We start from the raw sequence: 15585 nt of genomic DNA on the forward strand, positions 1-15585 counted from the left end.
AAAAATGAACTCCATTTTGAAAAGTCCTCAGTTCAGACTGTTGATATCAGCTCTTACACTCCCATTACGTTTAATATTTGATAAGACACAATATCTTTTAAAGGTCCAGGTGCCTAAACTGAAAGCAGTTTAGAAACGCAGGAAAGATAAGAGCCGACAGAAGATGTTTACCTTGTCCAGGCGGGGTCAAGCAGACGGCCTGGCTCAGGGCGGCGAGGACACTCTGCTCAGCGAGGCCAATCCTCAGCTTCCCAGCAAGAGACCTGCCCGTCACAACCAAAACGTCAACACCACGCATCACAGACGCCTTTCTACTGCTTCCCCCCACCTGCTGTACATGATAAGCGCTACACAGTGAAACTCACAGGGAGGTCTGTGGTATATCTGGGTCTACAAACATGCAGATGCCTATGGTCACACAAGCAGCTGAGCGTGTGAGTGTGCATGTGTGGGAGAGTCTTATTTTACCTGACTATGTAGCGGGCTTCGGAGAAGCGGCAAGCCACAAAGAGGCCTTTGATGATGTCGATTTTCTTATTCATGGCCTGAGGCGGGCGGGAGGAAATTGAGATTCACAGAAGAAGAGCGAGAGGAGATAGAATGCAGGGAAATATGAAAAAAGAAATGAAATAAAAAAAAGAGCGAGGTTACCACAGAGTAGAAAATGCATGTTCAAAGCAGGAAAAATGAACTAATTGCACAGGAGAGATTCCTGCCAGGTGACAACTTACTCACAGACCTCTACTGTTTGAATTACACAAGTTAGTCATTTCCAGTTCAATGCACATTCACTTTAATGTCCTTCTTTTTCCTTTACCTGGCCTAAAACTAACTGGCAGAAACCACAGAGCCTTGAAAAACATTTTAAACTCCAGAACTTTTCACTTTTTGTCATATTAGCACAAGATTCAATGGATTTTATCAACATTATAGGTGCTATATCAACACAGTAGATGCAAAATTGTTAAATTAAAAGAGAAAGTTGTTTGGTATTTAAAATCTGTAAAATAAATGGAAGTAATCATAAATTTTCCAGGCACATAGTTTCATTTTACAGCACATTCGAATAACTATATTATCTTCAATACTATATATATAAAATATAGCTTAAAAGAAATTTGACTTAGCAATTTACCGCCTTGAAATTGGGCCTCTGTCTCTTTAAAAAGCTCCTGTTCCTTAAAGAGATGCTTTAAAGGGACTGAACAGAACCCAGTTCAACATCATCTCTGACAAGCTTCCATTTTCCAGCTACAAGAAAGCGTGCCCGCAGCATGACACTGCCACCACCACGAGAGTCCAAGGTGATGTGCAATGCTACATTTCTGGCACAAAATCTTTTTCAATGTAAGCTGAAAAGTTCAGTTTTTTTTTCTCTTTATGACTAAAGAGCTGCTTAAACACCAGAGTTGTTGCTCTCTGCAGCTCCTCCACAGCTCCTCCTCTGCAGCTGTTGTGCTGCTTCTATGACTAAATCTCACCCTGCCAGCTTAGGTGGACGACTTCAGATGCTCTTGTTGGGTTTGGACTTGTGACTCCTTCCAGTTTTAGATGATGGATTAAACAGTATAAATGCTTTTGCAAGGCTCTGTAATTTCCTGCTCATTGCACAACTGCATTAACATCTTTTCCCTTTTCTTTTCTTGGGGCTAATTCAAAGAGGCAGACAATATATTGCCCCTGCTTGTTCTTGTCTAATGAAAATGTTATTCTGTGGCTCACCGAGTTCCCACTCATGCTGGCAATTTCCTTCAATTTCTTAAACACGCCTCCTGCTGTCAGACTGGCCGGCTGGAACATGGTGCGCTGGTTGCTACGGGAACTCTCGGCCACGAGGCCCAAATCTCCCTTCTCCTGCGCCTCCGCTTTAATTTTGTCCAAATGTCGCCCTAGTAATGAGAGCGAGACGGTGAGCGGCGGCCGGCTCTCTGGCTGATGAGCAGAGCTGAGGCGGTGAAAGCACAAGCCTTCGCTCATGTGTTTGTTACCGGTTGCTTGAGCGACAGCTTTCATAAGCACCGTCTCCCCGACGCCGAGCTCCATCCCAAGGTAGGCGGGGCCGAGCTGGTTCAGACACAGGTACACACAGCACAGCAGGTCGTCTAGGAAAAGGAGTGTGTGTGTGTGTGTTAAGCTCAGACAAACAGAAAAACAGAAGAGAACATTCATGCAAAAACAAACCAACTAGGCACATTGAGAGATGCACCGATCAATCGGCTCTGATATCCTTAATTTCAGGAGTTTGGTGATCGGTCGATACTTGCATGTTAAGCCGATATCATCCACTGGTCTTATCTACCTCAAAAAAGGTCTGAAAATCAGCTTCTGTCCTTTTCTGCTCTCCCATTAGAGAGGTTTGACTGACAAACCGGCCCACCAGGTCATGTCTGCACGTTTGCAGTTCACAAAAGTTATCCCACTGCTGCCAACTCAGCAGCTTTCTTGCTGTATTCAGCATCATTTCAGACTTGCTCCAAGTAAGTAATTCCTTAATTTTGATTAAAAAAGTCTAAGATAGTTTTTTCTTATCTCAATGTATTAAGATATTTGATCTGGAAAATAGACAAAAATACTTGAAACATTTTGTGTTTTTGCAGTGTTGATGATTATTTCAATAATCTATTCATCACAATTAATCATTTCATCCCTAAAACACACACTCATACTCTACTACACAAACATAAACACACAGTGGAAGTGCAGACAAGAAAACACACTCAGAACCCCAAATACAGAACGAGGCGGACAGAAGCCTCAGAGTTCAGACGTCAACAAGGTTGAAGTACCGAACCACATTCAGAAAAACTCAAACTAAAATCCAGCAACATATCAGCATAGTCTTTACAGGAATCCCACAGGTACGCCTGGGATTCCTGTAAACATACTCACTCACATGCAGACTAACAAAGCCGGCGATTTTATGTGCAACCTGGCTTCACCGCCCTCCACTTGATGGAGTGGCTGGCAGCCAGCTGCCTGCACAGCAGCGTCAGTCCTCAACATTACAGCTATGATGAAGTAACCTTTACCTGGAGAGAGCAGCAGCACCGAGCGGAGCAGGTTCGACAGCGTCTCGATGTTTCTAAGCCTACACAACGACAAAGAGGACAGACAAGGAGGACGACTTAAATTCATTTCAAGCCCATCCTGTAAAAACTGAGGAGAAGGAAATGACATTTGTCTGGGCGGTCTTAATCCTTAATGGAACCCAGCCAGACATGTCAGGAGTTCATTTGTGAAACAGTAGATGTCAGTTTCAGATAGGAAGTCATAGCAAGAGGCAATTGTTATCCAATGTCCTTTAAGGAGAAATAGGAATCAAGATGTATAGCAGAAAGTCTCTGGTTTCAAATATTCCTCTGAGACTGTTGAAGGACTTCTAGGAGCACTCATTACCGGAGATGAATGTTGTTCATTTTTTGGTTTTCAAAAAGTCATTTGAACTATTCATTTTCTACAACTTCATATGTTTTTGTCAGTTTATACACACAATGCTGACAAAAAACCACTGCATCCTAGAACCAAAACAAGTTATTGAAACTAATTTTTTTAAATTTGCAGTGTTTCTTTAAGCAAATTTATTTTGGAAATGTCAAATTGCGCAATTATATGGTCAATGGAAATACAGACCTGTCCAATTGGGGTTTTTTATTAAAATTTTTTTATGATGCATCATTACACCACCATGAAACAAGTCAGCTTAAATCAATTATTTCTAAAGATTTCGATAATAAGATTAACAATCATTAAGAGTGTACTTAAACTTCTCTCTGTATGTCTGATTTAGACTGCAGAAAGAATTTTTTTGTCAGAAGTATTTGTATTGTGCTTCTTTAAACTGATTACCAAAGTTTTTTAAACCAGCTGCAGATCAATTTCAATGTTTCTTCCACTCTGTCTGCCCCAAGCTAACAAAATTAAATGATCCGAGTTTCTCCCTTCAGTCTGTTATTCCAAAGAAATCCCAGTTGGCTGTCTGAAATGTGTGTGTGAGTGAGAGCGAGAGAGAGAGAGAGAAAGAGAAAGAGAGGGAAAAAAAGGATTGCAATCATTTTCCCTCAAACGCTGCTTGCCGTTTTTTCCTCCACATGGAGCTCCTACCTGCCAGAGTCCTCTTCAATTTTCTCAAAGGTGCGAGCCACTGCCAAGTACGGCACTCTGGAGAAAGATGAGGACGCAGTTAGCCTCCAAAGCCGCAGCAATGACAGCTTTTCTTTTTTACATGCCTGACATTTAGCTGACTCGGATGTTGGGAACAACCGACAATTAGTGCAGTAGGAGGATAAGCTTTGATTTGCGGTTATCAAACGAGGGCAAAGAGGACAAATGTTGGGACAGTTGTGTCCTTAGGAAATAAAAAAAATAAAAAATCAGTCTGGTGAGTGAATTAGCAGAATATACAGAATAAACATACAGGTTTTATTTTGAAATACTTAGAAAAATAGCCCCAACTTTCCCGTATGTTTTGCCTCTTCTCATTTGTTTTTGTATTTATTATTTAATGCGATATGATCTCACAGTCTGGGATAAATAGTTTTTAGCTAAATCTATTTTTCTAGGGTTGTTTATGTAACCGGCATAAAATAACTACCCGTATTTTATTTTGGCGGGTCAAACGAGAAGTCACCCTTTAAGTTTTGGGTTGAAGGTGAGCTCTGATCCTACTCCATGGCTGTTGCTGCTGTTACCGGGGCTAGCTGTTTCTGTCGGCGTTTCCCTAAATCGCTGAACCATATCGCAACATCAACTCAAATTAAAGCTGCCAAAGGATTACTTTGAGCATGTTGTGACCACTACTCGACGGTCAGGTTTTTTCCCCCCCACGGTTTCAAGTCAGGATGGCGAGCTACCACCGGATCACCGCAGCTTTGCGGTAGGACGTACTAGAACCAAAAAAAACATTTTTCCTTTTTCCCCGGACCTTTAATTATTTTTTCTTTCCCCCTGGATTACGGACTAACACCAGTTGGACAATTGTTGGTGAATCATTAATCACCTTAAAAGAAAAAGAAAAGAGAAAGAAACGGACTTGAATGAGAGAAAGAAAACCTCTTGTGTCTCATCAGGGTTTATTTGTTTGTTTGTTATTGTTGTTTTCTTGTTGTGTTTATTGTTTATATTTATAAGAAAATATTATTATTATTCAATACCTTCCTAAATATATATATAAAAGAAAGTATACATTAAAATACAATAACTCAACTTTACTTTTTTTGTCGGATGGTGTTTATTCACACACGGGCTCCTCGGCCGAACCTGTCTGATTGCCATAATTGGCCGTAGTCAGGCGCCTAGCCTCAATTAGCGTTACATTTAACATGCTGCAGGAGCTTTGAGCGTGATGTTTATGATTACCCGTTAATACTAAACAAGACATGGATGCACCTGTAAAAAAAATCAGGCTTTGCTTACTTTTGGCCTCGTTTCCAGCAGGCGTGGTCCACCGGATGGTAGTTTGGTCTGGATGGATCGTAGTCCGTCTCTCCTGAGGTTGATTCACTGAAAAAGAAAAAAAACAAAACAAGCAGGAATAATTAAATGTCAGTCCAACTGAAGACTCATGATAATATCAATGTTATACAACCAGCATTAATTAATCATCGTCGTGCCAAACCAGCCCAGAGTAATAAATTAATATTTTAAAAAACAATAAAAGCTGAATTAGGAAACAACCAGAATAAACAGAACAAAATAGAAAAACTATATAAGAAAATGCTGTGAAAAAAAAACAAACTAATAACATTTTTGAAAATCAAATGAAATGTGAAGCTGTGTTTGAAGCACCTCAACGGTTTCTGCAATTTTAACATTTCTCATTCGGGAAGAGAAGTCATCCTTCAAAATAAGAGCAGCAACTGTAAAGGTGAGTTCCCCTTTTCTTTTCAGTTTCATCAAAGAACATAAAAAAGTGCTGTCTGAAGCTTCTTATCACCCAAACAAAACAAAATAATTATTGTTTTAATTTGGATTGAGGAAAGTTAAATAAATCTGATTTGAAATCATTGGAAAGATGTAATAAATGTTTTAAGTAGTGACTTCTTGCTATTGTTCCAAATAAAAATCAAAAAATAAAAGTAAATAAAAAACTGGCGCCATTTAAGGAAAGCCAGTCAGTCAAGATCTGACGACTTTAAGATGGAGAGAGTTTTGGAGGATATCAAACATTTCTATATTATGACTTTTGAAATGAGTCCAAAAAAAAAAAACATATGAACAGATTTTAAAACTTTAATTAATTGCAAAACATACTCTTTGAACTGCCTTAAAAAGTTATTTTTACACACTATGGCATGAATTCATGATGAAATGGAAACTGCAGCTGTGAAATTTATTTTGCATGCATTTCCCCCATCACTGCTGCACACAGCACAGCAATGAAAAATAAATAGTTATGCAGATGAAATGCCTTTGCTCCCTTCCAAAACTAAAAATAGTTTGTGGCTGGAATATATACCATGACCTCGAACCGACAAAGCAATTATACGCTGTTGCTGCTCCTTCTGGTTTACTTTACATGGAAAGGTTAAAATAATAAGAGCATTACAGCACCTTCTGGCTGAAACATCATAGAAAGGATATAAAAAGCCTTCATTTTGTTTTCTGTAGATTAGTTTATCCCCATGACGTTTCTCTTAGAGCAGCTGCAGCCACCTTTAGTTGCATTATGCAGGTATCCACAAATTTATACACAGCCTTAACTGTTTGTTTGTTGTTTAATTACTTGTTTGCAGTAATTAAAAGTGGCTGATGGCACAGGTAATCGCATCACACCCAGAGTTTCCCTGAAGGCAAATACATAGATGTTACCATTAAGAGCAGTGCCACACAGAGACTCCCAAACACAAATATTGATTTACTTCCAAATTGATTTTTTTTTTTTTGTCTTAATTTAAGAAAAAGGAAGAATATCTATTTTACACAAGGTGGGTCTCCATGTCAGGGAAACCTGAACAGATTTAGGACTTGGAGAGCTCTATACACAGGATGAATTTTATGAGTTTATTTATAGCTTATTTTAGCTACTTACTGACTACTTCAATAAGTAGCCAAAACATCACAGTAGTTTTAAAGTACTTTTCCCTGCATATAAAGCACCTGAAGATTAAATTTTAGGATTTTTTGTCTCGGTTTGCACAGTAGTTCAAATTAAAGTTTAAAATTTGAAACACAATTTGTAACAGTAAACATGTTTCAAGTAAAAAAGGATAGATAATTGGACATAATTCCTATGATTAGTTTGTTTGCTTAGACGTGTTGTTTCCCATAAAGTATTGCGCTGTTGTGTTGCTTTGGATGTCGCAAATTACAGAGACAAACTCTAAAAAAATAAACTTTTAGCTAAAGCCAGAAAATCCTGCAAATCACTCCATATAGTCAGGTATTTTCAAAGGGCCCAGGTTATGGTAATTATTTTTTATTTTTTTTATTTATATATGTTTTGTTGAGCAGATCTGAATGGTAAAAAGTGAAATTATTGTAATTAGAAATAAAGGTTTTTGGCCAAAACATTCAAATTAGTCAAACTTCTGAGCAGAAACATTTTGTAGCCACACACGTTCAACTCCATGAATGCAGCCTGACTTACGAAAGAAGGTAGTTAAAGTGAGAAACCTGGATTTCTTCTAGTATAAATTGGACATGTTATCAAGTACCTAATTAACCAGTCAGAGACACACATCCTTGTTTTGAGGTGTTACCTAATTAGCATGTTGTTCCATCACAAAAAAAGTCTCTGAGTCTGAGAGTTAGTTCTCCCTGGAGACGCTTTTATCACAAGAAACCAATTTCCAATCTTCCTGTAAGGTCTGCCATGCCAGTTAAAATTTTTTTATCAGATTCTGATTTTCTGTCTCTGGCTAATCAAACTAATTGGAGTAATAGGTGTTTAATGTAACATTATGACAACTGACCATAAAATGAAAAGAAATAAATAGTGCAATTTGGTGACATTTGAGGTTATTTTATGGATCTTAACTTGCCCTCAATTAACTATAAATGACCAAAGAAGACAGTATTCAGTGTTAAATAATGACTGAATTTCCAGTCTATGTTCAGCATCTTTCAATCATTATCTGATGAATACTGAATTCAAAATAATATTTCTTTTTTTCTTTTCTGAAGAGTCTATTTTTTACTTTTGACAAAGGGTGTGATGATGAATAAATTCCACAAACAAGAAAACAAATTAAAATTAAAATATTTAGGACATACTCATTCAAATTTCATGCATGTATACAACTTTCATGTCAGTATAGGGACACCATTTTGGATAAGTTTAAAGTTGGATTTTCTTCAGCAGTTTATCTGTTAAATGAACATGTGGGTCAGAATCTAAGGAGTTACTGATTAAAATGATAGTTTGACAACACTTCAGAAGAGATAAAAGCTTCACTGGTGGCTGATATCCAAGGATATTAAATTATTGCTTCGTTTTTAATAATGAACTCCAGCACCGGTCAGTAATTATGTTAAAACATGCAGAAATCCGACTCTTAGTTGAGCTACAGCGCTGTCAGGTTAATGATAATGATCATTAACTGTACAGGTAATCAAGTCTGAAAATAATTAAGTCTCTTCTTTACCTGCTTTGCTGCAGCATTTCAAACTTCACATGAAGTTTTTTTTTTAATCTGTGGATTATTTTGAACCGGCTGATCCTAATTAGTTGTGTGTAAAACTATGAAGTTGACATTAATGAGACTTTCGGTTCCTCCTGCGCCTGTAACAGGTAGATTACAGGCGCATCTGGCATGACAGCTACTTGAATGTTAAAGCAGGAGAATCAGTTTAAACTGCAGAATTTAGACATTTTAAATAAACTTTAATTAGTCTTGGTAAATGTCAAGTTATCTGGGTCTTTTCTTAAATTGTACAAGGAACATGCTTTAGGTTTTTAATCTAAACTTGCCCCATGTTTGTATTAAAGAAAATATGTACAGCTCTGGAAAAAATGAAGAGGCCGCTGCACTGAACCCCATTGAAAACCTCATAGTTATTCCACCAAATAATGATTTCTGAACTCTTCCTGAGTTGAAACATTAGTATTGTTTCTAAATTAATATGAAATTAATATTTACTTTGCATTATTTGCATTATTTACTGTTCAGTAGTCTTGTTTTTAGTGAGGACGATATTTATGGAGTGTATTCATTTGGTTTCACATCACAGTAGAAGTGATACATCAAGAAACAAATGAAAAACGATAGACTAACAAATAAACCAGAATATTTCTCACTGAATTCATTAAATTAGATCCATTTCTTTCTCCTCCCCATCTTTCTGTTGCGTTGCTAAATTAGTCCTTATTTTAGTCAATATTTATGCACATAAATATTGGAGTATTATTTAATGAAACTGTGTTTAAGTTTTGCTCTATGTAGTTCTTCCTAACAAAATATTCTATTATTTCCATTTTATATATGAGTGTAATTTATGAAGAGCTCAGTGTTGGAGTTCAGCATTTATTAGTAATACAACTGAAACCAAGGACAGCTCTAAGTTAAGCTGGAGGAGAACATTCTGTCACTGATTATGCACAGAAAAAGAGGACAGACATGGAGCTCTGAGTCGCTGCGTTTCCATTATATATGTACGCAAAACTTTGTCGATATTCCGCTTAATGTTTTGACTGTGGTTTTCCATCAAATAAGAAATGCAATTAAAACTACATGTGAATAAGTGGTTCATGTGATGACTCATTAAAAAGCATGCATCATCCTTATACCACTTCCTGTCATCTAGTTGTCATTTCCGCCAGTAGTAAAATCCACCTGTTGATGCATTGCAGTTTTTCGAAATACACTCATTTCGATAGAGTTGAAGAACCACCTCATCCTAAAGTCAAAACATCTTATGCAAAATTTTGAGTTTTCAAAATTGGCTTATTTTCATTGAGCAAATTTATTTTCCTAATTCCAATTATATGACCAACGGAATAGCAGATAGTGGCTCTGGTGTAGGGAAAAGTTGTGATTTCAAACCAAATAATTAGAAGCAATTTGAAGACACAGAGACTGTTCGATATCTCATTTCCACAAATGAGCTCAGGAAAAGGAATCCACCAGCAGACAGAGACAATGACAGGTGCAGACTGCCCACTGTTTGGAGGTCTAAGAGAAGAACTACTGCAGCTGAAATGACTGGGAACAAAGAACAGACTGGAAGTTATCAAGACAAACTCTGCATCAGGTTTTTGTGTAGCTGCAGAGAGGTTGGGGTGTTTGTTCATAAACAGTCAGTACCTTGGAAAATGTCTCCTAGGGAAAATAGGGGCAAAGGAAAAGAGAGAAGTCAACAGTTCCAACATTTTTTAAGTAAAAATGTTGTTCCTGTAAAGATTCAGCTTTCTATACACTACTTTTAAACAATAAATATAAAAGTGTGCTTTGTATTTAGAGCAGATATTTCCACATATACCTACAAAAAGCAAAATCAGCTGCTTAATACCAAGTATTAAGCAGCTGTTTAATACCAAATATGCAAAAATTGTGATAGTAAGGAAATGAAAGATGAAATAACAGGAGGACAGATCCATATCAGATGATGGGGGACAATCCAGATGGATGACAGATAAAGAAACTCTGGACGATCAGATGAAAAGTGGTCAAATGGAGGGTAAACAGTTAGATGGCTGCCTGATGGTCGACAATTAGATGGACAGCGGAAAGAAGGGAGATGAGGGACAATCAGATTGCTAGAAGTATGATGGATAGTAGAGGATGAGTAGAGGGAAATCTGACTTTGAACAATTGAATGAACAACAAATGGATGAAAAGATGATTTTGAAATAATTAGATTGACGATGAACGGATGGATGAATGCAGGTCAACAGACAACCGGACAATATTTAGCAAATGAGTTGATGCCCCGTTTCTATTTCTGAAAAATCCTGAAAGCCAAACTCTTGAAGGTGTGGGAACCACTTACATCACATGGTAAGAGTGCATTGTGCATTACACTGGGATTACTGTTTATCATGCAGCCTTTAGTCAATAAATGTATTATTAACTAAAGACATCAGCAAGATGAAGATCACAAAAATAAAATTGAATAAATATTATAACTCTGTTTTGTTTTACAGGAACTTCAAATTGTCCTGGTTTCAGCTGAACTGCGAATTTTATGCATCTAATGGAAACAGAAGTTCAATCAATAGAAACCTAATGTGTATAAATTATCTACTCCATGTAGCTTATTTGCAGATTCTGCAGCAAAGCAGCCGACCAAACAAACTTGAGCTGGATGCAACTTCCAGTCACAACTTTTCTCACCCTTTTGCGTCTTTCTGTTCCTCCTCGGAGCTCTTCCTCTCAGCACTCGTCTTTTTCTCTCCTTCGTTCTTCTCTGGTTTCTCTGTCTTAACTGCTGCTTTCCTGGGAGCTAATAAAGGCAGAAAAAGAAACAGAAAAAGGTGAACAAGGGTTTGATGACGGGTAGAAATGTGCTGTCTTCTCGAACAGATAAGAGCGCAGCAATTTTTTTTTTTTTTGGAGACATTTTTAATGCAAGCACAGAGCAATGCAAATTTCTCCTCACCAAAGAAACTGCTGATTGGGGTTTTCTTGGCCGGCTCCTTATCTTTCTGCTCCTTTGCCTCTTTTTGCTTTTTTTCTTCCATTTGACTTTTTGGGCTCCCTGTGTCTTTTGTGTCCTTTTCAACCACCTTGTCTTTGGCGACAGAGGGCCCTTTCTCATCATCCGTCTTCTCCTTTGCTTCATTTTTCTTTTCCGCCCCCTCAGCTTTCTTTTCTTTCTCATCAGAGATCTTTTCTTCTACCTGCTCCTCCTCCTTCTTGGCCTTCTCTTCTTCTGTTTTCTCATTCCCCACCTCCTCGTCTGGGCTGTTAGCCTCAGCCACTGGCTTTTCAACCTTTTCTTCCTTTGCTCCCTCCTCCATGGGTTCATCGGTGTTCCCTACACAGGGGAAGACAGAAAAGGAGTGAAGTCATTGAAGAGATAAATGCCAGCAGGTTTACTGAGGGCAGCCACTTTTTTCTCTTTTTTTTTATGAGAGGCCATGTTTGAAGATACTTTCTTCTTCAATAAACGCTGTAGGTGATATTTCTGAGCTTTCCTTTTCACTCGAGACACTCAGGTAGGAGGGGAAATTGCTATTGACAAACTTGTTGCACCGACTCCCAGCAGACGGACGGGGTCATGGTATTGGCTGGTTCAGAAGACGGGTATAAAACTTTAATTTTCTGAACTACACGTTAAATAAAGTCAAAAACTGCTGAATTTAGCTCTACCATCTCAAATTTATCAAAACATTTCACAAAAGGTTGTCCGAAAAGCTGGGAAACACAGCAGATAAATGCTGTGAAAACGCATGTGTCCTTAGAAATTTTTACAATTTTTGCATGTTTTGGATCATTAAACAAAAGACAATTTAAGAAAAATATACACTTTGCAAATGACGATTTAGATTTCAAGAACTAACACTGCTGTTGGACAACGTTTTCGATCTCATGCATGAACTGAAAAGCTAATTCAAACTTTACAATTTTTCAGTTCTTTCCAAATAGTCTGGTTTTTATGCAGAAATACCCATCTTACACATTTCTTAAATTATCTTACTTAGTTGCACTTTTCTTTGAATCAAAGTATGCTACCTTTACTTTTTGTTTTTAGATTTTTATTTTTGTGCAAATCTACATGCTTCAACTTAACTGTCACTTTGCTGCTGGTGGACCTGAATTTCCTGAGGGACAAAAAAGATTATTTTGATTTTATTAATTAACTAAAAAAGTTGCCTCATGTTAGGCAGTTTCTGCCACCAAAGGCAATAACTGATTGAACCACCCTTACAATTACTTGCAATGAGTCTTTTACACTGCAAGGGAGGCATTTTGAAATCTGTAGAATTGTTTCAGTTCAGCCACATTGGATGATATTTAACAGGATGTTAAGGACAAACTTTGACTAGGACTCTCCAAAACCTCAGTCAGAGGACTTGTGAGTATGCTTTGGCTTGCCATCTTGCAGCATATCATAGGTGGGCTTGATCTTAACATCAAACTGATTGCTGGATATCATGCTTGAGAATTATTTACAAACCAAAAACAGTTTTCATGGTTCCATCAGTGACAGCAATGATGAGTCTTCAATTGGCTTTTTGATTCATTTTAGTGGCCTTAAAATTCCTAAATCAACTGATGTCAGTTCATATGTTTCAGATTTCTCCTTCATTGTCTTCTAGTCATGATATGTTGCATTTTAATATTGTTTCACTTCATCCTTTTAGACTTATCTTGTTATTTAAGTGATTTCTACTCTGGCAGCAATCAGGCCTGATTGAAAAAAAAAAAAAGTGGTTAATCACACTTAAATCGTAACTTAACAAGACAGTCATTACTTTTTTCTACATAAGGTCAGACTGGTGTGGATAGCTTTTTCCTCCAATAAATGAAATCATTAGTTGAAGACTACTTTTTATTTTGAAAACTAATGATCTAAAAAGGCGAAAATGGGAGAAATGTCTATATATCCAGCAGTAATATTGCTTTAGTGTAATAATTTTTGGTCTTAACGAGATGAGTTGTCAAAACACAAACCAGCAAATTGGGAAAAGTGAAAGCAGCGGTTGGGGATAAAGTAGATGTCAAACTTTTCTCTCCATCGACAGTAAGAAGAACAAAAAAACACTTCTCCAACTCATCAGGGAGGTTAAAGTATATTTATGAATCTCTTTCTGCAGCAGAATTGTTTGGTTTGCACGCTGGATTACAGGTAGGATTACTACCCTGTTCTTAAGTACTCATTTAGAGGAACCAAGGACTCCGATGCTTTTTAACAAATCATTCATCCTGGTGCAATTAAAAAAGGGCTTTGATACAGTACAGCCATTCTAGCTAAACAACAAGCATTTAGGTTTCCCTTCTCTGTGCTAAAATTAAAAACGTGCATTGTGTCTTTAGAGGTCAGTGATGGGACTTTCCTGTTTTAGTCAATCACATTATAGTTAATAAACACAGGATTTAACCTCTTGTTGGATTAACCTATTGAAATCACCTCTGCATGTCAGGAAAACTCAATTTCTGTATATTGACTGCCAAAGTTTAGAAGGTTTAGATGGAATTGGGGATTTTTTTTTTTAACAATCACTTTAGTATTTTCAGAAATTAAATATAATGTCTCCCATACAACGTGCTTTTTTTAAGCTGTTCAAGTTAAAATAAGCCACTCACATTTAAAAGTTGGCTGTCCAAAGCACAGCTCACTTAATCAATAGCAAATCCTCAATAAGTTGAACTTAATGAAGAAAATGGTACAATGAACCCTACTGCTACTGCAGTGTCTACAACTGCCCGATAATCCTTCAACTTTAAAAACGTTCCCAAACAAAATATAAGACAATCTTTATTTCAATTGCAAAGATTAGTAAGTCATTGAGCCATAGGAATAATAAATATTCAGTTAATTGAAGCAATCCAGACAAGACCGTGTAAAGGTTAACAAGATTCCAGCTCAAGTTAAATGCTAAAATACAACATACAAAGACAGATACAAAGAAAAAGATCCTAGAAAATGTTTCTTGTTTTCTGGCATTTAGTAAATAGAAATAATTCTAATAATTGTATCTGACCTAAAACAAGAAAAGGGTTAGTCTGATTTTACTTCAAACACCAAGACAAAAAATGTGTCAGTCTTAAATATCCGTAAATAATATTAAAATCTCATGCCGTCCTATTCTTGTGAACTCAATATAAAGTCTTGCCAGGTTTTTGGAGTTTTAAGTATCATTACACCCCAACTAATGCATGGTAGCCCTTAGAGCATCAGCTGTCCAATTAGGCCATAAAACACAGAAAAACGGAGGGCTACAGAGGGACAATCATATAAGGTCTGGAAGAGGATCTGGAGATCAAACAGAATCTAAATAGAATTTCCTTCATGCGGTAAGGTTTTCCTTTTTCTCCCTTTTCTATAATAATGGCCATTTCAGAAAGAAAGTACAAGTTAGGATGTCTTTTCTCCTTATTTAAGATAATTTCATCTCTAAGAGTTCAAACTCTGACATGAAGAAAACAAATTTTAATTTATAAGACACACCAACATATATTAAAAAAAACCTGTTAGCTTTTAGAAATAAATACACAAAGCTTCAATATAGCTTTGTTTATTTATATAGCAAAATAACAAAATAAAACCAATAGTCTTCTTCGTCTCTAAACGTTAAACCTATATAAAAATGAATTTAAAACATGAGGAATCATCTTAACAACTGCCTGGTTGTTATCATTCCTCCATGGTCTAAATGCAACAAAAACTGTCTTCAGGAAGATTCCCCTGATCCTCTATGGGCCCTAGTGAGAGGGACTGCCCCAAATAAACACCAGCAAATTAAAAGATAAAATAATCCTTTGAAGGAAAAACCAATTACTTGTAATGTTTTAGTTTTCATTTGCACATTATTTGCCATCGTGCTGCCTATGTTTCTGTATTATGTGGTTTTATTGTGGATTAAAGGAACAGTTGTGTCAGGGAAGAAGCTAAGGATCATTTGCGAGTCATTAATACTCTTGTTTTCTCCCAATTCTTCATCCAGCAAAGAAACTTTCCAGAAATAGCAAAACAGGAGATTAA

The 15585-nt window shown here is 37.0% G+C and overlaps 1 protein-coding gene across 1 annotated transcript in view; it reads right to left on the reverse strand.

Moving 5' to 3' along the window:
* Positions 1-15585, reverse strand: part of lig1 (ligase I, DNA, ATP-dependent) — a 74137-nt gene that overhangs the window by 46508 nt on the left and 12044 nt on the right. The window contains exons 6-14 of the mRNA XM_044134662.1: positions 11536-11913; positions 11271-11379; positions 5413-5499; positions 4102-4158; positions 3030-3088; positions 1989-2102; positions 1723-1889; positions 469-545; positions 172-263 (exon numbers count right to left, since the gene is read on the reverse strand). Coding sequence (XP_043990597.1) covers positions 172-263; positions 469-545; positions 1723-1889; positions 1989-2102; positions 3030-3088; positions 4102-4158; positions 5413-5499; positions 11271-11379; positions 11536-11913 — 1140 coding nt within the window. The remainder of the gene's footprint in view (positions 1-171; positions 264-468; positions 546-1722; positions 1890-1988; positions 2103-3029; positions 3089-4101; positions 4159-5412; positions 5500-11270; positions 11380-11535; positions 11914-15585) is intronic.

Source organism: Gambusia affinis, linkage group LG12 (genome assembly GCF_019740435.1).
Source record: "Gambusia affinis linkage group LG12, SWU_Gaff_1.0, whole genome shotgun sequence".
Taxonomy (NCBI): domain Eukaryota; kingdom Metazoa; phylum Chordata; class Actinopteri; order Cyprinodontiformes; family Poeciliidae; genus Gambusia; species Gambusia affinis.